This window comes from Balaenoptera physalus (assembly GCF_965194825.1).
Source record: "Balaenoptera physalus genome assembly, chromosome: 3".
Lineage (NCBI taxonomy): Eukaryota > Metazoa > Chordata > Mammalia > Artiodactyla > Balaenopteridae > Balaenoptera > Balaenoptera physalus.
Window position 1 is genome coordinate 1,215,031 of NC_138890.1, and position 20,939 is coordinate 1,235,969.

Genomic DNA, 20,939 nt, shown 5'->3' on the forward strand with positions numbered 1-20,939 from the left:
AAATGCCTTGTCATTGCAAGTGGGCCCCCCAGAGGAGGTAGGGCCGTCTGTGCATGGCCCACGGGGTCACTCCAGGCCACAGGTGAGATCAAGCACGTTAGCCCTGACTCAGGATGGGCCCTGAAACCAACACCACACAACAAAAAGAAAACCCTCATTCCTGTTTCCCATGATCCTCCTTATTGTCTTTAACAGTAAAATTCAGGGCAGAAGCATTGCTGTGAGGGGTTCTAATCCAGTACTTCTCAACTGAGGGGGCGGTCCTGCCCCCCCGGGGACACGGGGCCATGTCTGGGGACACCTGTGGTGGTCGCGACTGGGGGGCTTCTGGCATCAAGAGGGTGGGGGCAGGAATGCTGCTCAAACCCCTCAGTGCTCAGGACGGTACCAGTGTCAGCAGTGCCCCGGGGGACAGACCCTGAACTAGTCTGTCGTCCTCAGGACATTAGGTGGCCTTTGAGGGACACTCTGTCTCTGAGAGCCAGGGGCTCCCAACCCACCTCATCCCAGGCCTATAGGCTCGTGCTGCTTCTGGAAGTTGCGGCCGCGGCTTCCAGGGGAGCAGTTCATCTCACACTGAGTCCCCAGGGCTGCAGGTCCACGTTCAGTGCACAGAATTGAGAGCCGGGCCGGGACTGTGCCTGGGTGTCCGCCTGCCGCAGGCAGACCCCACAGCCAGGGAGGGGTCCCCACAGCCAGGGAGGGGTCCCCAGGGGCCCCGCCCCGGCTGCACCGCCTCTTGGGCCACCAGAACCAGGAGCTGCTCCTCGAAGGCCCTGCTCACCTCGCCAGCCACATTTTTCACATTCTTTTCCCTTGACGCAGCCCAACCAGCCAACTTTCTCAGAAGCCTCTGTGGCATCCCATTCTTTCTCTTCTGGTAAGAAAGCAGCCTCGGTGGCTCGGGTGTCAGTGTATCGCGTGGGCTGGGAGTGGCACTCTTCCCAGCTATGAGAGCTATGCGTGGAATTCACGGGGATCGCTGGCATTTTTGTGTCTTGCTGTCACTGCTTCCTGTGCTGCTGGAAAACACCTCTGAGGGTGGAGATGGCATCACAGGCTGAGCAGGGGAGCACGTCTGCTCTCTCCGGCCTCTGAGTCTGCCTGCCAGAGACACGCCCGGCAGGTTGGGGCTTCCCTAGATGCCCGGGGTGTGTGCCTGATCCGCTTTCCCCTGAGCCCTGCTGCTCAGGGCTCGGAGCTCCAGGGTTCCGGCAGAGGCTGGGCCCCCCCCCAGGCCTGCTGTCTCCTTCTTGGCTTTGCCCATGAGGACACGAGGCTCAGCCCGCCCACCCCCAACGAGGTCTCGGGTACCTATCTGCCACGCATTCCCCCCCCGGCGCCGCCCCGCAGCCGTGAGCGATCTGGACACACAGTCACGCCAAGTATCTTGGCAAGACACAGAGGCCAAAAGACATCTTAGAGGTCCTGCATCCGGGCCCGTCCTGCCGCCTTAGAGAGCGCCCGTTACTCCGTCTGACTCGCCCAGGCGGAAGGAAGCAGGCTCGGCCGCCAGGAAACGCCAAGCCCTGACGTTCACCAGGAACAAGGGGACAGAAACGTGATCTTGCGAAGGCCTGGCGGGGGGTCCTCTGCGGGGTGCAGAGGTGATGATGCGAAGGTCTCCCAGGCACACACGTGCAGCCCTGTCGTAAGCTGGCAGGACAGTCTGCTCAAGTCCTTGGGGAAAAGTGTCCAGGACTCCGAGAGCCCCAGAGTCACTTACAAACCACCAGACGGGAGGCGCAACGCTGGAAGTCTGCTGTTTCATCTCACTCGGGGTTTTCTCTGACCCTGGTGGCCACACAGGCCTGCCCCAGTGTTGCCGATGTCCCCAGCGTTCTGCCCCAGTCCTTCTCCAAAGCAAGAAGCCGTGTGAGGGTCCTGGCACCATCCCCCGTGTGTGGAGGCCCTCAGCCCTGGGACCACTGTATGCCTGAACCCTTTGCCAAATGCACTGGGCCATGGAGGATGCAGAAGCCGTGCCCCTCACCCTCTGAAGCTTGCCTCTGGGTGCAGGGGGGACAGAGCTATGTGCTGGGACCCGCCCGACTGCCCCTAGATCTGGTCTCCCAGTGAGCCCTGGTTTGGGAATTAGATTCAAACCCTGGCCCAAACTCCACCCGCTGCGTGGTCTGGGGAAGGTTATTAACATACGAACGTCTTCAAGCCTCGGTCTCCTCATCTGTAAAAAATGGGCGCAGAAGTCCCTTCATGATGCCCAACATCGTGGTCCTCCCCAGTAACAGACTATGAATGCACTCCGTCACCTGCAGAGTACACATGAAGCTTGGCACTCCAGTGCTCTTGTCCACAAGCCAGAGACACACAGCCTATATATTTCTTGGTCCAAGTCAAACAAACCACTGATTTTTCCCATCTTCCACTTTCCTCCTGATTAGGAAAATATATGGCTACCCTTCAACAACAGCAAGATGAGGGCTTTTCTTTATCTTCCTTTTCTTTTAAAAAATGTTTGCTTAAAAATGTTATTCCAGGGCTTCCCTGGTGGCACAGTGGTTGAGAATCTGCCTGCCAATACAGGGCACACGGGTTCGAGCCCTGGTCTGGGAAGATCCCACATGCCACGGAGCAACTAGGCCCGTGAGCCACAACTACTGAGCCTGCGCATCTGGAGCCTGTGCTCTGCAACAAGAGAGGCCGCGATAGTGAGAGGCCCGCGCACCGCGATGAAGAGTGGCCCCCGATTGCCACAGCTAGAGAAAGCCCTCGCACAGAAACGACCCAACACAGCCAAAAATAAATAAAAATAAATAAATAAAAAATTTTAAAAAAATGTTATTCCATGCACACGATGAAATATTACTCGTGAAAAGGAGCGAAGCACTGACACTCACTACAACGTGGATGGACCTTGAGAACAGAATGCTCAGTGAAGGAAGCCAGACACAGAAGGACACAAGGTGTGTGAATCCATTGATGTGAAATGTCTTGTTTCTCTTTAAAATTTCACCTTGCAATGGTTTTAAGCAGAGAAGTCACACTGTGATAAAGGTGATTCAGGGGGCCAGGGTAAAAGATATTTCTGAGAAAGACATCCTGAGAGAAAGACATCAACCCAGTCCCCAAGGAACTGCCAGGCCTTGGGAGAGACAGGCAGACAGGTGTACCAATCACCTGGATGTAACGCAGGTCCCCACACAAGATGTGAACCCACACAGGGAGGCCCAGGGTGGCACGTTGCATTACCTTGGGAGCACCCGCACCCAGAGAATGGAGTCAGATGGTGGAAAAGGAGAACTCTGGTCCCGTCAGCCCCTTATGAGGGCACTGATCCCATTCACGAGGGCCCCACCCTCAACACCTAGGCACCTCCCAAAGGCCCCACCTCTTGATACCGAATAGGGCTTCAACATGCATTTTGGGGGGGTGGGGGACAAAATATTCAGTCCATAGCAGGCAGGATAGGGGGTGGGGGAAGAATTCCTGGCAGAGGGAAGTGAGTGACAAGCTTTGACTTTGTACTTGGTTTGTGAGGCCACAGGGGCCCCGGGTGGTTTCTGAGTAGGGCAGGGACAGACTCAGGTGCATTTTCAGAAGTCACACCAGCTGTTGGGAGGAGGGATGGAGGGGGTGGGCGGACGCCCCTGGCTGGGGATGGGGGGAGGGCACAGGAGTCTGCCTGGGGCTGCTGAGGGCTGGACCAAGGAGAAGTCTCCAGGGACAGCTGGCCTGGTCCCCATCGCTCTGGCCTTGGACCAGTCGCGGCAGATGGAGAAATATACATGTTTTTTCAGATACCGACTTTATTTTTTTTTTTTTCTGTGTGTAAAAATCACACAATTCAAATGAGTGACCTCCTGAAGTAGTACTGAGGACTCCAATCCCTGAAACCCAGTAACCAAACTAGCATAATTTAAAATAACATCATACAATTTTCGAGGCAGAACCTTAGAGCATCTTCTGTTGGGTGGAGGTAAATATTGAATTAATGGCTCTTGTGATTCTTGTGTGTTTTCAGGGCTGTCCACTTCCTGTTTATTTTTCCATGGGGACTTTAGAATTATTTTATCAAGTTCTTTCCCGTCTTCAACATTTTGGTTTGGTTTTGTTTTTTGCATCTTCTTACATTTCCCGCCTTCTATCTGGGGTCATTTTTCTCCAATATCTTTTTATTTTACCTTTAATAAGGCAGGTCTGCTGGAGACAGAGTCTTCCTGTTTGTCTGAAAATGTCTTTATTTTACCCTAATTCTTTTTTTTTTTAAATTAATTATTTTTGGCTGTGTCAGGTCTTAGTTGTGGCACACAGGCTCTTTAGTTGTGGCGCTCGGGCTTAGTTGCCTCACGGCACGTGGGATCTTAGTTCCACAACCAGGGATCAAACCTGCGTCCCCTGCATTGGATTCTCAACCACTGGGCCACAAGGGGAGTCTCATTTTTACTCTAATTCTTGAAGTTGATTTTCACCAGGTCTAGAATTTTCACTGGATCCATGAAATTGTTGGTCCTTTTTCCTCTGGCAGATTATGTTTGTTTGTTTTGTAATTAAGTGATTTTATTAAGGTATAATTCCTTTTCAGTAAAATGAACAGATCTTACATATGTAGTTTGATGAATTTTGACAAGTCTATACACCTGTGTGCACTAACACCTCAGTTGAGATAGAGAACACCTCTAATGTCTGTCTTCTTTCACCCTTTGAGAGTCCCACATGTGGCTTCATCTGTCAGTAGGTTCTTCTTTCCCTTGTGCAGTAGTATTCCATGGTATGAATTACCGCAGTTTGTTTATCCATCCTCCTGTTGACAGGCATTTGGGTTACTTCCAATTTTTGCTGTTACAAATACAGATATATGAACATCTTGTACAAGTCCTTTTGTGGAAATATGTTTTTATGTATCTTGGGTAAATCCCTAGGAGTGGAATTGCTGGGTCATAGGTTAAGTATGTGTTTAGCCTTATAAGAGTCTGCTAACTCACTTTCCAGGGTGGTTGTACTATCCTATGCTCCCATCAGTAATGTGTGAAAATTCTGATGTTTCTACATCCTCCCCGATACATGGTATTGTCGGTCTTTTAGATTTTTGCCAACTCTAAGGGCTGTGAAGCAGTCTCCCACGATGGTTTTCTTTTATACTTGCCCTGATGACTAATCATTGAGCACCTTTTCAGGTGCTCATTGGTCATTTCTCTGTCAATTTCTAAAATGTTTTTCCTGCCTGAGGTTCTAGGGCTTCTTGAATCTGGGGCTTAGAGTCCTTTTTTTTTTTTTTTTAATCAGTTTTGGGAAATTATCCATCACTATCTCTTCCAAGATTGCTTCTGCCCCTTTCTCTCTCTCCTCCTTCCAGAGCTCCAATTACACGTGTGTCAGAACTTACTGAATCCTCTGTGTCTTATACCTTGTCTCATGTGGTCCATGCTTCATTCTGGATATTTCCTATCTTCTAGTTCACTAATTTTCTCTTTAGTTGCCTTTAATGATACTGCTTCTTCCATTGTGTTCGTTTCAGATATTGTCAGTTTCCACACATCCGTTCAGTCTTTTTCTTTAGTTTCCAATTCACTGCTAAAATTCCAACCTCACATATTTAACATAATTAATGTAGTTATTTTAAAGTCTGCAAATTCCAGTGTATCGAACCCCTGGGAGCCTGTTTGTATAGTCTGTTATTTCTGCTGATTTTCGTTCATGTGCCTGTCTTCTTTTATGCCTGGTCATTTCTGATTGTGTGCTAGATATTGTGACTGCTGACTTGTTTGTAGAAATAATTCGAAGCCTAAGATGATGTTGTTTTCCACCAGAAAGGATCCATTTTTACTTCTGTCCAGCATCTAGGGCTGCTAGCAATCTAAGTTCACCTCAATCCAGTATCAGGGACTGAGGTTATTCAGAACTCAGCTACAGTCACTGTGAGGGCCTGTCTGCCTCCTGTGGACCCTTTTCTTAGAAGGCAGGACTCTTTTGTCCCAGCTCATACCAAGGGGGAGTTCCCCAATCTCTCTCCCCCTAGGAGGCCCTGGATCTCAACCTCTGAGCCCCTAGCCTTGTGAGGGCAATAGCCACTTGGCCTCTTAGCAAACCCTCCACCCCAGTAAAAAGCAGCCCCAAAGCCAGACTCCTGGGCTTCCATCCTCCCCAGATCCTGGATGGAAACCTTCACTATCTTAATAGCCCTCCAGTGCCTTCAGGCTTCTCTATTCCATGAAGCTTTGCTAGTTGCCCTCGTCAGGAGAGCGTCCACAGGAGCTGGCCCACCGTCATTGGAGTGAAATCTGCAGATAGGGGTTTTAATCCAAAGTCCAGGTGGCTGAGGAGGAGGCCGTGAATGTATCAATAGATCAGCGTGATCTTAGAGCCACAGAACGACAGAAAGGGATCCATGCTCAGCTTTTATTTATTTTTTTAAATTAATTAATTAATTATTTTATTTTTGCCTGTGTTGGGTCTTTGTTGCTGCGCATGGGCTTTCTCTAGTTGCGGTGAGCGGGGGCTACTCTTCGTTGTGGTGCGTGGGCTTCTCATTGCAGTGGCTTCTCTTGTTGAAGAGCACGGTCTCTAGGCATGCCGGCTTCCGTAGTTGTGACTTGCGGGCTTGGTAGTTGTGGCTCGCGGGCTCTAGAGCGCAGGCTCAGTAGTTGTGGCACACGGGCTTAGTTGCTCCTCGGCACGTGGGACCTTCCCGGACCAGGGCTCGAACCCGTGTCCCCTGCATTGGCAGGCGGATTCTTAACCACTGCGCCACCAGGGAAGTCCCTCCACTCCTAGTTTTAATACAATCCACTTCAGACTCTGCCCCGCTTTCCCCCAGGCCAGGTGGGCTTTGTGATGCCCTGCCCCGCCCAGCCCCTGGGCAGATGAGTGGTGTGGCCACCACGGTGCCAGCAAAGTCCCAGGGCAGGGAGATTTCGCAGTAGCTTCCAGCAAACCGGCCAGTGCCCGCTCACTATGCAGAGGAGCTCCAGGCACCTCGTCTCTCGTCCCTCCTCCCCTGCAGCTGTGTTTATATGTGGCAGTTGCCACAGGTTCCTGAAGGAGGGCCCTCCCCGTGGCTGCCAGCCTCTGGGGCCCCCGTCCCCTAACATAGGAACTTGGGGACCTGGAGGTTGGCCAGGCCCTGTGCCGAGAGGGAGTGTCACTCTGAGCATTGAGCAGAGCTCACTGGAGCTCAGAGGGGGGAGGTAACTGTCCCAAAACCACACAGCTTTGGGAGCTGGGGCAGAATGCAGGTCCACCACTTTCCACAGGGCCTCTGCCTCCCCCTCTCTCCCCCCAGGGCTGTGCTCTTTCCTCCTTCAAATGTGTTCTTGGTTGAGTTTGAGGGAAACTCTGAAACTCTGGCCCCGTGTGACTTCTCCCAGCCACAGAGGTTGTTGGATACTAAGAAATTCTTTTTTTTTTTTTTTTTCTGGCCAGGCGAAGCAGCTTGTGGGATCTTAGTTCCCTGACCAGGGATTGAACCCACCCCCTCAGTAGTAAGAGCGCAGAGTTCTAACCACTGGACCTCCAGGGAATTCTCAGATGCTAAGAAATTTAAACCCTCTTTGAAACAAACTTCTGTTCCATTCAGTACCATCTCACTTCAAACTGGACCATTTCAATTCCAAAAAACTGTTTGCATTTTGCCTAAATGAACCTCTTTTAGCTGCAGGGTTTCTTCTGATAAGAGAGTTCAACAAAAGCCTTAGATTCTGCCCCCTGGGGACACTGGGCGATGTCTGGGGACATCTGTGGCTGTCACAACTGGGGGAGCTCCTGACATTGAGTGGGTGGGGGCCAGGGATGCTGCTCAAACCCCTACAGTGCTCAGGACGGCGCCCCAGAGAATGATCCAGACACAGATGTCAGTGGGGGTGGTCGCGGTGGCGTGGGGGCAGGTCTGCAGGCAGATGTCCTGGCTGGGTGAGGGATGCAGGAGAAAGGGACTTGGATCTCAGTCAGGGATAGAGGCCAGGACAGGCGACGTTTAGACCAGACCTTCCTGGAGGGGTGAGTGGTGACAAACGTCCCGTCTGCACACATGTGAGTCGTGGGAGGGCTGGTAGAACCTGAGCCCGGTGAGCGTCGGGCCAGCAGCAGTGTCCCAGTTTGATATTGTCCCACAGTCACATAAGATGTCACCATCGGGGGAATCGGGGGAAAAGAGTGCATGGCACCCTGTACAATTTTTGCAACTGCCTGTCAGTCTGTGATTATTTCAAAATACAAAACAGCGCAGTGACTTTGGAAACTGTTTGAAAATGTTTAACCTGTAAAGTTAAACATACACCTGTCCTAGGAGCCAGAAATCCCATGCCCAGGCATTTCCCCGGGAGAAACAGAAACTTAGGTTCCCACAAAAACCTGGACATGAATGTTCACCACGGCTTTACTCACAATTGGTACTGGCTACAGGACTGTATGTGTTTCTAAGTTCTCATCGACTGCATGCCCCAAAGCACAGATTTTACTGGATGCAAGTTGTACCTTAATGGAAACCATTTCATTAAAGGAAATCATAATAACAATGACTAACCAGACTGTCAATTTGAGGTTCCCCTTCTGCCTTTATCCACATATGTTTTAATACAGTGGTAAATAGCCACACATCCTCACTTTATCCATCTCCCTGTTTTTTCATGAAACACCTCCTCTGGGCTCCCCATCTTTGGGTACCATTTATAACAGTTGCTCCACTAGGAAAACACCCCACTGAATTAGCCATTCCCCCGTTGCAGGACACATGGTTTCATTCAATTTTGCACTATTATAAATAACACCGTTGTAAACACCTTTCTATATGTAGCTTTTTATTTCTCTTGATTTTTGTTCCCTCGGGATAAATGCCCCAGCAAGGGATTTGAGAGGACAGCCTCGTAGCTCCTGATGTCCAGTTTATGAGGCTGAGATTGGCCGACAATACCAGAGAGTCGGGGACAAGCATATCCCTACCTGCGTCAGGTGTCACTCTTCCTGCAGCCTTCCTGGTGTCCTGGGTAAATGAAGTGCTGGCAGCCCATGATCCCGCCAACCTACTTTCCTCGATTGCTGATGAGGCCACGCTTTGTTCACTTTGTGTTTTACCGGTTAAATTACTTTTCACATGAATTCCTCGAGTGAGTCCTTTCCAGATAAAAAATACCCAGCTAAGGTATTATTAACATGACAGAGAGGTCGCTTTCCAGTGTATCGTTGCCATGATTTTTCCTAGGTCGCTGGTCTTGGGTTTTAGTTTTATCGGTTTGCCGTGAAGAAGTTCTGAATAGTTGTATACAATCATAGCTGTTAATCTTCTCCACTCGTTCTGTTGCTTCAGTTGCTAGGAGGTAAATTCTCTGAAACAGAAAATCAGCATTCTGTACATTTTCACTAATCTGTGTGTATTTTCTTTTTCTTCCGATGACTTGTTTTGTTTTTTTACTTTTTGGCCACGCCGCACGGCATGTGGGATCTTAGTTCCCCAACCAGGGATTGAACCTGCGCCCCCTGCAGTGGAAGCGCAGAGTCTCAACCGCTGGACCGCCAGGGAAGTCCCCATTCTATGACTTTTTATATGGAATCTCTTTGGTTGGGAAAATGAGGCCTAATATAACCCAGAGGTTTCCCCCGTCCAACCCCGGGGGAGGTGGCCCTGCCCCTGGGCCACACGGGGCCATGTCTGGGGACGTCTGTGGCTGTCACGACTGGGGGCCTCCTGGCATCGAGTGGGTGGGTCCAGGGAGGCTGCTCCGCACCCCGCAGCGCCCGGGACGGGCCCCCACCGAGAGTGACCTGGTCCCAGTGTTAGCAGGGCCTTGGGGGAGGCACCCTGTTCTAACTCGGTGTCCCCCATCCTGCCATCCCCCAGCTCGCCATCGAGAAACACCACCCTCCCCCAGTTGTGTTTAATCCTCACGTGCATTTGAGCCTGGCCTCTGGGCTCAGGTCTTTAACTCTCCAGTGATGACCCTCCCTCTGTAATCAGCGCAGCCTCACAAGGCATCCTGGCGTGCTTGGGACCTTCATGGTCCTTGCCTTGCAGCCACGCGCCCGCGATGCTTCTGTGGGATCCAGCCTGACCCTGGTGACTTCCTAGCCCTTTACTGGGAGGCCAGCCAGGGCCTGCTGTCGTCTGTTAAGTTTCTATTTTTAGGCAAACCTCACCCCAAGTCATGCCCCCAGCCTCGCCAGGCTAGAACCGGCCTCTCCCCAGGCGGAATCTGACCGCTACCTGCAGCTCCAACCGCCTCACCCCTCCCTCCTGCTTCCCAAGGCCCTGCCCGGCTTCCAGGGCCTTCCAAGGCGCCACGGGCCAGGCAGGCCCGGCCAGGTCGGGTGCCTGGGGCCATCACGTGTCTCTGGCAGGGAGGCAGCTGGTGAGGAATGTTCCCGGGCTGACTCACAGCCACTGCCTGTCCTGCGGGAGTTGACCTAACCCCGGGGGCACGCGGTGAGGCAGTGACTGGCCGTGACACCGCCAGGACCAGGACTTCGGTCTGCTGTCTGGGCTGCCGTGATGCAACCATGTCTGGTCTCAGCTGCTCGTGCACACACACACGTGCACACACATAGATACACACTGACACACATGCATGCACACGCATGCAGGCTCACACATGCACGTGCATGTAAACAAATGCACACACACACGTGCATGCAGACACACAAGCACACACACATCCCCAGTGCAGCCCCCTCCGGCCGTCCCAGGGGGTCCAGGTTATAACCCAGCCTGGAGGGAGCCTCTCAGGGCATCGTGCCCGGAACAGAAAGCCAGCAGCACTGAGGGGCTTAGAGCTGACGAGGGAGGCCACGGTTTGGGGTGCCCACGGGGTGGCCGGGCCTCCTAGGGTCCTGGTGGACACTCTGAGTGTGGGTGCTGAGCAGGACTCCCCGGCCTTCCAAGGAAAACATGCTGTGAAGCCACCCCATTTGTTCTCTGTCAGCGTCTATATTTAGCGCTGAGTAATTTAGGTATTTTTAAGTCGAACCAAGGGCGGTTTTCCCTGAATTGGATGTTTTGTGGCCGCTTTGAAGCTCTCTGCTGAATCAGAGCCCTCTGGAAGCCCACACGTGGGCCCTGTACGCCCAGAGCAGACACACTCGGGCCTTTTCTGACCCAGAAAGGGGCCTGGGTGTCTGGCGGGAAGGCAGGCAGCCAGCAGTGTGGAAGGGATTTTTTTTTTTTTAATGGAACTTGGATGGAGATCACTGTAGATTCACACGCAGTTGTACCAGATCACAGAGGGAAAGTCCCTACATCACCTACCGAACACAGATTCCTGCAGTTTTACTTGTGTGTGTATATTAGGATCTTTGCAAGTTTATCCCCTGTGCAGACACGTGAACCACACACACACACACACACAGTCTAGATCTCCAGCACTTCACACAGCACGAGGACCCCGTGTCCGCCTGTCTACCCAGACCCCTCCCCAGGCCGCCGCCCCCCTGCAACCACGAACCTCTCCTCCATCTCCACGACCTTGTGGTCTTGGGGATGTTCTGTACATGGAACCGCACAGCATGTGGCTCTGGGGACTGGCCTTTTCACTCCGCGCGATTCCCTGGAGGGCCATCCGAGACATGCACGTCCACGGTCCGTTTCTGTTTATTGCCAAAAGGGAAATTTTTTGAGAACCTGAACTCTGCCTTTACTTTTCTGCAGCTGCCCCTCTGGGAAACAGACAGAGGTACAGTGTACGATGACAGAAGCACACGGTGCTACTGAAAGACCTGGGTAAACGCCAGCCCAGTCGGGCGGCTCCCCAGGACTCCTGAACCTGGGCTCTGCACCCCACCATCCCAAACGAACACTGCGTGGACCCACTGGGAGCGTCCTCAACCCGGGCCACGCGCACACTGGGGCCAGGTCGTTCTCTGATCCCATCTCAATGCCAGGAGCCCCGCTCCCTGTCGTGACGACCACAGACGTCCGCAGGTGTCGCCCAGTGTCCCCTGAGGACAGGATCTCCCCAGGTGAAACCCCTGGGTTAGGGATTCCATGGATCCCCCCCCCCAGGACAATGTGACCTCTGAGGTCCTGGGGTGCTGCACACATTTAAATCCACACCTGAGCGGGAGGGAGAGGAAGTGATACAGATGCTGGGGGGCCCCCTGGTTTACACTGGCTGACCATCGGGGATTTATCCTGGTGTCCAGTGTGAGCAAGGATCAGACTCGATTTCTCAGCCTTGGCGTTATCGTCATTTGGGGCCGGGCCATCCTCTGTGGGGGGCCGCCCTGGGCACTGGGGTTGGGGGGGTGTTGAGCAACATCCCAGGTTCTGAAAACCACGAATGTCCCCAGACATCACCCAGTGTCCCCTGGGGGCAGGATGGCCCCAGTTGAGAACCACTATCCCAGGGCTCACTAAATGTAGATTGGATGGAAAAAGTAGAATTTTCACCACCTTAAGGGACAGAAAAATTTTGCATAACTGAATTATAAAAAATAAATTTACATCACTCGTACGTGGCTGGTGGGAATGTAAAATTGTGTAGCCACTCTGGAAAACAGGCCGGTGTTCTCTTAAAAAATTAAACAAGCAGTCGCACTCCTCAGCATTTATCCCTGAGAAATAAAGGCTTATATTCACTCAGAAGCATGCACACAGACACCTGTGGCAGCTCTGTTGCTGACACAGCTAGAACCGGGAGCCGGCCCAGGTGTTCTCGGACAGGCAAAGGGTTAAGAGGCACCTCCACACTGTGGACCTTTACTGCAAAGGAATGAACTGTTGATAAGCACAGCCGCAGGGGTGGATCTCCAGATAATTAGGTTGAGTGGGAAAAAACAGCCAATCCTGAAAGGCTCCTTACCGAGTGGTTCCATTTAAAGAGCATTTTCCGGACTTCCCTGGTGGTCCAGTGGCTAAGACTCTGCGCTCCCAATGCAGGGGGGCCCGGGTTCGATCCCTGGTCGGGGAACTAGATCCCACATGCCTCAACTAAGACCTGGCGCAGCCAAATGAATAAATATTGAAAAAATAAATAGCATTCTCATAATTCATTGAATATGGATGTGATGTAAGTCAGGTTAAGATGGTTTTATCATTTTTTTTCTACATTGCGTGCTTTGACTTTTTATTTGAACAGTGAAACTTTGACTTTTTAACTGAAGTTGAATGGCATTTGTCTTAATCCTGCCCAGTTATAGACCAAATCATACCTAGAAAATGTTTGTGTTAATTTTACTTATACAAGCCATTTCCTGTTTAAGTGGCCTTACTCTGTCTATTGCATTGTTCTTGCCAAGTCTAAGCTCTGTCGTGTTGGAATTCTTCTAACACTGAATTTGTGGGGTAGAAATGTATGATGTGCTACACATTTTATTCATAATAAACTAAGTTATAGCCGATCGCAACCTAAAATAAATAAATAAATAAACAATATTCTCAAGGCCATGGTACTAAAGTATAAAAGGTGAACATAGCCACGGCCTGGCCACCTGGCTGTGGCCCCTGAAGGGAGGCATGAGGACCCTGGGGGTGGAAGTGCCCCCCATCTCCCCTGTGTCAATGTCAGCATCCTGGTTATGACGTCACTACAGCTTTGCAAGATGCCACCGCTGGGGGAAACCAGGCAGCGGGTACACGGGCTGTCTCTACTGTTTTCTACAAATGCATGTGAATCTGTGGGCATCGCAACATTTTAAATTTAATTAAATTTTAATTTGCTGGACAACTGACCAAATGAAGGAAGGAAACAGGCCCAGGCCCTGCAGAGAAGGGGTGGGGTACCCAGGACCCACGGATGCAGGCTTCCCACGTGATCTGCCTTGGTCCAGAGCCAGGGGTCTCGCCCCTGGGCGACTCTGCCCCCAGAGGACACTGGGTCATGTCTGGGGACATCTGTGGTTGTCACACTGGGGGTGCTCCTGGCATCAAGTGGGTGGGGGCCACGGAGGCTGCTCGACACCCCACAGGGCCCAGGACGGCCCCCAAGAGAGAATGATTGGCCCCAGTGCCAACAGTATGGGGGGAGGGGTCCCAATGCAGGAGCGGGAATCAGAGAAAACTCTCCTCATTCTGAGCCAACCAGGAGCCGATGCAATGGTTTTATGAGCTCTCTTGGGACCCTCAGTGGTCATGTCCAGTGAGCACTTACCCCCGACCGGCCGCAGGAGGGGACTGTAGGAGAAGATGTGCTTGGCCGGGCCTCTCACCGTGACCCAGGGACACAGGCGTCGTGGCTGCAGGGTGGCGGGGCTGCCGGGCCCCATGAGGCTTCCGGAAGTGGGTTATCCCTCCTCAACGTCCTCCACCTGAAGTCCTGGGGCGTCACGGGCCAGCTCACGTCTGTCTGCTTCTCCCCACAGCTCTCTGGACGACAGGGGCCCAGAGCTGATGGCAGACAATGTCAGCCACTAACAACATAGCCCAGGCTCGGAAGCTGGTGGAACAGCTCCGCATCGAAGCCGGGATCGAGCGCATCAAGGTGAGCAGGGGAGAGACCCCCGGGCACGGAGGCTAGCAGGACGGCAGGGCTTTGCACTCGGCTCTGCCTCTCGCTGTGTGACCTTGGGCCACTCAACCTCTCTGAGCCTCAGTTTTCTCAGCAGAAAGACACAGCTGACGTAAACCTACATCATGGGTTGTTGTGACGATTGATGTGCCAGCATGCTTTATAAACAGAGTGGGACCAGAGGCAGGCCTCGAGTACTGCTGTGAGCCTGCCCCAGCCCTTGGGATCCGTCCCCGGACGGCCCCAGAGAAGGCCAAATCAGGCCCCTCCAAAAGGGTCAGCGTGAGACAGTCACTTTCTCTTCTATCCCCTCATCCTCAGAGCTCTGTCCAGCTCCCCTGTTGTGACAGATGCAAAGAGAAGTCAGAGGCCCCGCCCCAGGGAAGAGAGGACACAGGGCCTTTCACTGTTTACTTTCGCCACTTCTGTGTTGATTACATTTTTTTGAAATAAGCATGTTTGATTTTTAGCTAAAAAAAGAAAAAGGACAAGCAGTTCCTCCTCGCAAACACTTAACCCATCGGGGGCCAGGAACATGCAAAGCAAAATAAGATAGTGCATAATTGGGCAGTCAGCTCTGTGGGCTTTTTTTTTTTTTTTTTAATTTGCATAAAGTTAACCGTTTTTAAAGTGCGCAATTCAGTGGCGTTTGGTGAACTCAAAATGTGCAACCATCATGACTAATTCCAGCACATTGCATCACCCCCAAAAAGAAGCCCGTCCCCATTAGCAAGCACCCCACATCCCCTCCCCAGCCCCTGACAACCAGGAACCCACTCTCTGTGTCTGCCTGTTCTGGACGTTTCCCATCAATGGAATCTCACACTGTGGGTCCTTCTGTGTCAGGCTTCTCTCACTGAGCATCATGTCCTCAAGGTCTGTCCACGTTGTAGTGAGTGTCCGGGCTTCACTCCTTTGTTTGGCTGACTGATGCTCCCGTGTGTGGAGGGACCATATTTGTTTATATAGCTGAATCTTAAGTCCACGAGTGGACATCAGGATGACATCCAGGGCTTTCAGAGGATATAGACCAACGGGCTAGTCATGGCCTCCTACACGAGAAAGCTGTCTGACACTTTTTGAAATCATCCTCTCACCAAACCCATGTCCACTTTGCAAAGGACGGTGAGCCGCCTCCGAGAAGCTGATTCCTGCCGCAGACCCCAGCTTGTGGGTGGCTGGGTGAGGACCAGGGAGTCTCCATCCAGGGAAGACACGGGTCATTTATGCTTCCACATTAGCCGTGCTCCAGCTACCCACTGGATTAGTCAGGGATATATGACTATATATTAGAGACAGAGAGGGAGCATGAGAGGTACTTTTAGGCATTGGCTCACGCAGTCATGGGGCTGGCAGGTCTCAGGTTGACAGGGCTGAACCACAGGCTGGAGACCCAGGGAAGAGCTGATGCAACTTGAGTCCGAAGGCTGTCGGGAGGTAGAATTCCTTCCTCTTCGAGGGACCTCAGTCTTTTCTCTGAAGGCCTTCAACTGATTAGATGCGGCCCACCCACATTATGGAGCGTCACCTGTTTTCCTCAAAGTCCATCGATTTAAATGTTAATCTCACCTTAAAGAGACCTTCGTAGAGACATCTAGGCCGGCGTTTGGCCACACAGCCAGGTACCTGGCCTAGCTAAGCAGACACATGGAATCAGCCGTTACTCCACGCATCTGTTCAGGCCTTGCTTCCCTCAGCACGGTCATCCCCCAGTCACTGCTGGTCGCGGGTTAGGAACGGATGGCCCGGCAGTGCGGACGCGCGACCCCATGTGGCCATGGGGCCAACCCCTGTGGTCGCCTTGCACCTCCAGCCCAGCCAGGTAGGAGGGAGGCTGCCGCACCCCCCGGGTGGTGTCGTGGGGGGCGCCTCCCACGAGGCGTCTGAACGTTCCAGAACTCTGAGCATTCAAAGCATTCCTTGGGGCTGAAGGCAGAGCAGCCCCGGTTGAAGTGGTTTCCTCTCAGCGCCGAGCCAGCCCCGGCCCTGGCGGAGGCCGCTGACTCACCCGCCCGTTTGATGTCGGGAGGGCTCCTCCGCGGGCGGCCTTTGAACGTGGGGAGGAGCAGAGTCGGGCGTGACCGGTCTCCCTCCCGTCCCGCCTGAGGTTTTGCGGCCCCAAGACGGCGACCAGGAGCGCAGGGCCGGCCTGAGTGAGAGGCCGGCGAGGCGAGCGGAGGGCGCGCAGCGTCCAGGGGCCCCGGGGGGCTTGTCTTCCAGGCGGAGCCGTGGAATCCGAGCCCGGGGCCCTGGCGCCCGGGGCGGCAGCTCTGGGGCGCAGAAGACCCTCCGCAGACTTTCCCTGCCCGCCGCTCTTCCTGGTGGGAAGGGGACTGCCGAGGGGTCAAGGCCGCAGAGATGCGCCCGGGACTCGAGGGGCCCCCCGGGTCCCACAGCGCAGCCGCGGTGCTGCCAGCAGGGTGGGCCCCCCCGGACACTAGGCACCACTTTACCCACGTCAGCTTCCCCCAGGGCTGCAGTGGGCCCTCCCTGCATCTCCTCCCTCCTCTTTTGGAGACCCTGACGCAGGGGGTCCTAAGTGTCAGCCCCCTCACCATGGTCACCGAGACCCCGACGGCTCAGACGGCACAAGAATCAAATGCCAAAGGCCTTGTCCCGCCTCTCGGGCGATGCACCTGCAGGGCTCTCCCCGTCAGGTCCTTTCTTAGAGTGATTCCTCCCCTGACCCTTCCCTTCAAACTCCACACAGCCCCCTCTGGAGAAGGTTCAGTTCTTCTGCTTCTTATTTAATCTTAAATTTCCGGTAAAATACATATACGTAACATAAAATTTACCATTAGTGATACTTAGTACATTGACATTGTTGTGCAACCTAATGCACCACTACCTAATTCCAGAATATTCCATCACCCCAAAAGGAGGCCCATCCCCATGAGCAGTCACTCCCCAGCCCCTGACAACTGCCCTCTGTGTCTGTGGATCTGCCTGTTCTGGACGGTTCCCATCAGTGGAATCACACCCTGTGTGTCCTTCTGTGTCTGGCTTCTCTCACTGAGCATCGTGTTCTCAGGGTCCGTCCACGTGGTAGCGAGTGTCGGGGCTTCTCTCCTTTTTGTGGCTGCGTGATGCTCCCATGTGTGGAGGGTCACGGTGTGTGTCTTCAGGTGACGGGCGCTGGGGTTATCTCCACCTTTTCGGCTGCTGTGAGTCGTGCTGCTGTGGACACGGTGCTTCGGTGCCCCTTCTTATCTTTCCTCTCTTGTCCTTGTGCCCACACACAGGTCTCCAAAGCCTCCTCCGAACTCATGAGCTACTGTGAGCAGCACGCCCGGAACGACCCCCTGCTGGTGGGAGTCCCCGCCTCGGAGAACCCCTTTAAGGACAAGAAACCTTGTATTATCCTATAGCTCTATCGTCCCTCTTGCTAGGCTCCTCCCCGAAAGGACAAGAAACCTTGTATTATCCTATAGCTCTATCGTCCCTCTTGCTAGGCTCCTCCCCGAAAGGACAAGAAACCTTGTATTATCCTATAGCTCTATCGTCCCTCTTGCTAGGCTCCTCCCCGACCCCCCTCCCCCAGCCAGGGCATCATTCAGTACACAGTCAAGCAAAACTCTTAATTCCGAAAGAAATGCAAAAAGTTGCCATCACCCAGGTGGGGTAAAATGTATCCTCTGGGTTCAGATGGATTTTCAGACCCAACATCACAGCCCTGTCAGGGGCCGGGCTCCACCACCACTTCTGATGGGGAATAGCTGAAATGCCCAAGCGATGTGGTAACGATTTTTGAAAACTGCGTTGCCATTTGAGTCATGGTCTAGAGCCGAGCTGGGCGGGGAGACGGGAAGGAGGTGGGTGAATTAGCCGCTGGCGTGGGTGACCCGGCCGGGTGGCAAGTCTCACACAGTTGGCCATTTGTGAGGACTTCAGCCAGGTTGATGATGTGATGCTTTTGGCCAGGGTGTGTTAAGTGGAGAAAAATTGGGTGGAGTTGGGAGGAGGGACATAATGAACTTTTTTCAGAAATTTTTCTCCTTTTCATTTAAAACCTTGTAATTCCATACCGCTAAAATCGGGTGTCATTGGCTGAACCTGTAGCTAAGCTGGGTTGTGTAACAATGCACACGTGGATTTTAGGGGCTGGGAGGGGGGCTTTGCCTGTGAAACGCACCCCTGTCACCTAGGGTCACCCAGCTGTGTGGCTTTTGTGTGGCATGTGTCATCCGACAGCCATGCTGAGGCCCCCTCCCTTTCCTGGGGACCCCGCCCATCCCAGAAACGGATTTTCAGCCCATGGCTCTGGTCACTGCAACGGCCAGCTGTGTTTTCTTTAGTTTTAAGCACGAGACATCAGCGTGGGCAGTTAGAGGCTGTGGTCATATTTGGCTCTTCCGTGTTTTGTTCTGTTTTTTTCCACTTTCTGCATCTCCATGGTCATTTTTCAGGCACAAATGCAGCCTGCGGAGGCCAGCCCGGGGCCCCCTGGTGCTTCGGGGTATAGAAAGGTGCGAGGGAATTCCCCGGTGGTCCAGTAGTTAGGACTCCGCGCTTCCACTGCAGGGGGCACGGTTTCGATCCCGGGGAACTAAGACTAAGATCCCGCAAGCCGGGTGGGCGGCCGGCCAAAAAAAAAAAAAAAAAAAATTAGGTGTGAAATTGTCTGGAAGTAGCTGCAGAGGCCCCTGGAGATGGGATCCTTTGCCCAGAGATGGAGCGGCACCAGCAGTGCTCCCCTCTGCGCTCACACCCGGCCGCCCAGAGCATCTGTAAGGTGTCGTGTAGTTGATGGTGAGGGCGGGCTGGGGGGCTCTCTTACAACTGCTGTTTCCTCTGTTACGACAAAAACATTTAAAGAGGTGGAGGCAGAAGGACGGGTCAGATGCACACCTGCTTGCGGCGGCCTGATCCCCGGTGGCCCACCTGCCCGTGCGGCCCTGCGGGGGCGGGGTGGGAAGTCAGGATCCCAGGCCCCCCGAGCAGGAGGGCCCTGGGCAGCCGGCACAAGGCACGCGGGCTGGTGGGACCCGGACCCTTGAGCTCCTCTCCCAACGCCTCTCCTCCCCTCGCGCCCGTGGGGCTCAGACCGTGCACAGCTGCGAAGGCTGGCGGGATGCCCGGCACCCCCATGGCCGGCTCCCGCGGGGTGCAGACCCAGGGCCGAGCTTCTCCCCAGCAGCCAGCTCTCTCCGGCCGGTCCGGGAGCACCTGGGGCTTCGGGGAGCCCGCTCCCCCGCCCCTGCAGGTGGAGGGGGAAGCCACAAAGCCCCACCCCACGCTGCTACCCCCGTACACTGCGCAGGCAGCCAGCGGCCCAGGGGCGCCTGGCCTGCCCACGCCTGGCAGCACAGCAGGACAGAACAAAGCCTGCTCCAGAAACCCCGGGCACACCCCACGGCTGGGGGTTGGGGAAGCCAGGGCACAGCGGGGCTTAGCCCGAGGGTCAGAGGGGCAGCTGGCAGAGCGAGTCTGCCGGCGAGGACAGCCCACCAGCCATCTGCCGACTGGTCACCCTTTGCTCCGGGACAGAAGCCTTAATCCCTTCAGCCTGAGCTCGGTCTGCGCGCACCCGGCCGTCCTCCTGCGCCGCTACTGTCCCGGCCTCCCGCTGCCAGGCCCCGAAGAGGACAAGCGGTCCTGGTGCTGAGGTCACAGGTCCCCGGGCCTAGGCCTGCCCTCTCTCTCGGGCCCCTGCCCTGCCAGCTGTGCCAAGCCTATCCTCACCGCGTGTCCCCGCCGAGTGACCCCGGAGAAGCCAGCGGGAAGCTAAGCCCAGGACCCCTGGTCGACGGGGTGGAGGGACCCGAGTTTGGCAGCCCCATCGCTAGCTCCGGGCTCAGCCGGCCGATGACCGCCCCTCCCCACCCCCGCAAGCCCTGAAGCAAAATCGCACCGGGCCAGAGGCCCCCGAGTCAAGACCCCAGGGACCCAGCGGTCTGGGTAAACTGAGGCCCAGAGAGGGGGAGGACCACCATCCCCCAGCCCCGCCCCATGGCCACACCTGCCCCGCTGCCTCCCCAGGTGCCCTCAGCCTCCGAGCCCAGGGAGGTGGCAGTGGGCAAAAGCCCCACCGTGGGTTTCTTTCCAGCGGAGGAAAAAGCGCTCTTTTCCTTTTTTTTTCTTCTTCAACATCATGGTCCCCAGCATAGGCCTGAAGCATCAGGGCACACACGACAGTGCGTTCTGCTTGTGCTTTCCTGGTGCAAGTGTCAGCGTGAAACCATGGTTTTCAGGGCGTTCGGGGGACTGTAAGTGCCCTGCAAGGCTGGGAGCTGGCAGTGGCAGCGCGGGCCTTGGGGAAACCGGCGCCTCTCAACCACATCCCGGGGGAATTAAGGACACAGGCACCCAAAAAAGGCAGTGCTGGGCGACGCAGGGTTTCTGTCTGCGGGCTGCGGTGTTTCCTGTGGGCCTGGCCCGGCCCAGCCCCTCCCCCATCCTCCCTAAAGGTCACCCCCCAGGCCAAGAATTAAGTGACTCGGTTGTGACCTCCAGCCCCCTTGGACGGATGGGGATGCAGAAGGTGCTCTTTCTTCCTTTGATGTCCCGGCCACCCTGTCCTGTCGTCGCTGGGCCTCCAGGCAGCTCATCCAT

At 54.3% G+C, this 20,939-nt stretch overlaps 1 protein-coding gene across 1 annotated transcript in view; it reads left to right on the forward strand.

The window, feature by feature from the left end:
- GNG7 (G protein subunit gamma 7) overlaps positions 1-17,782 on the forward strand; it is a 151,139-nt gene extending 133,357 nt beyond the window's left edge. Inside the window, exons 4-5 of the mRNA XM_082456053.1 lie at positions 14,242-14,360; positions 17,630-17,782. Of these exons, the coding sequence (XP_082312179.1) occupies positions 14,280-14,360; positions 17,630-17,755 (207 nt within the window). The 5' untranslated portion in view covers positions 14,242-14,279 and the 3' untranslated portion in view covers positions 17,756-17,782. The remainder of the gene's footprint in view (positions 1-14,241; positions 14,361-17,629) is intronic.
- Positions 17,783-20,939: the final 3,157 nt, after the last annotated feature.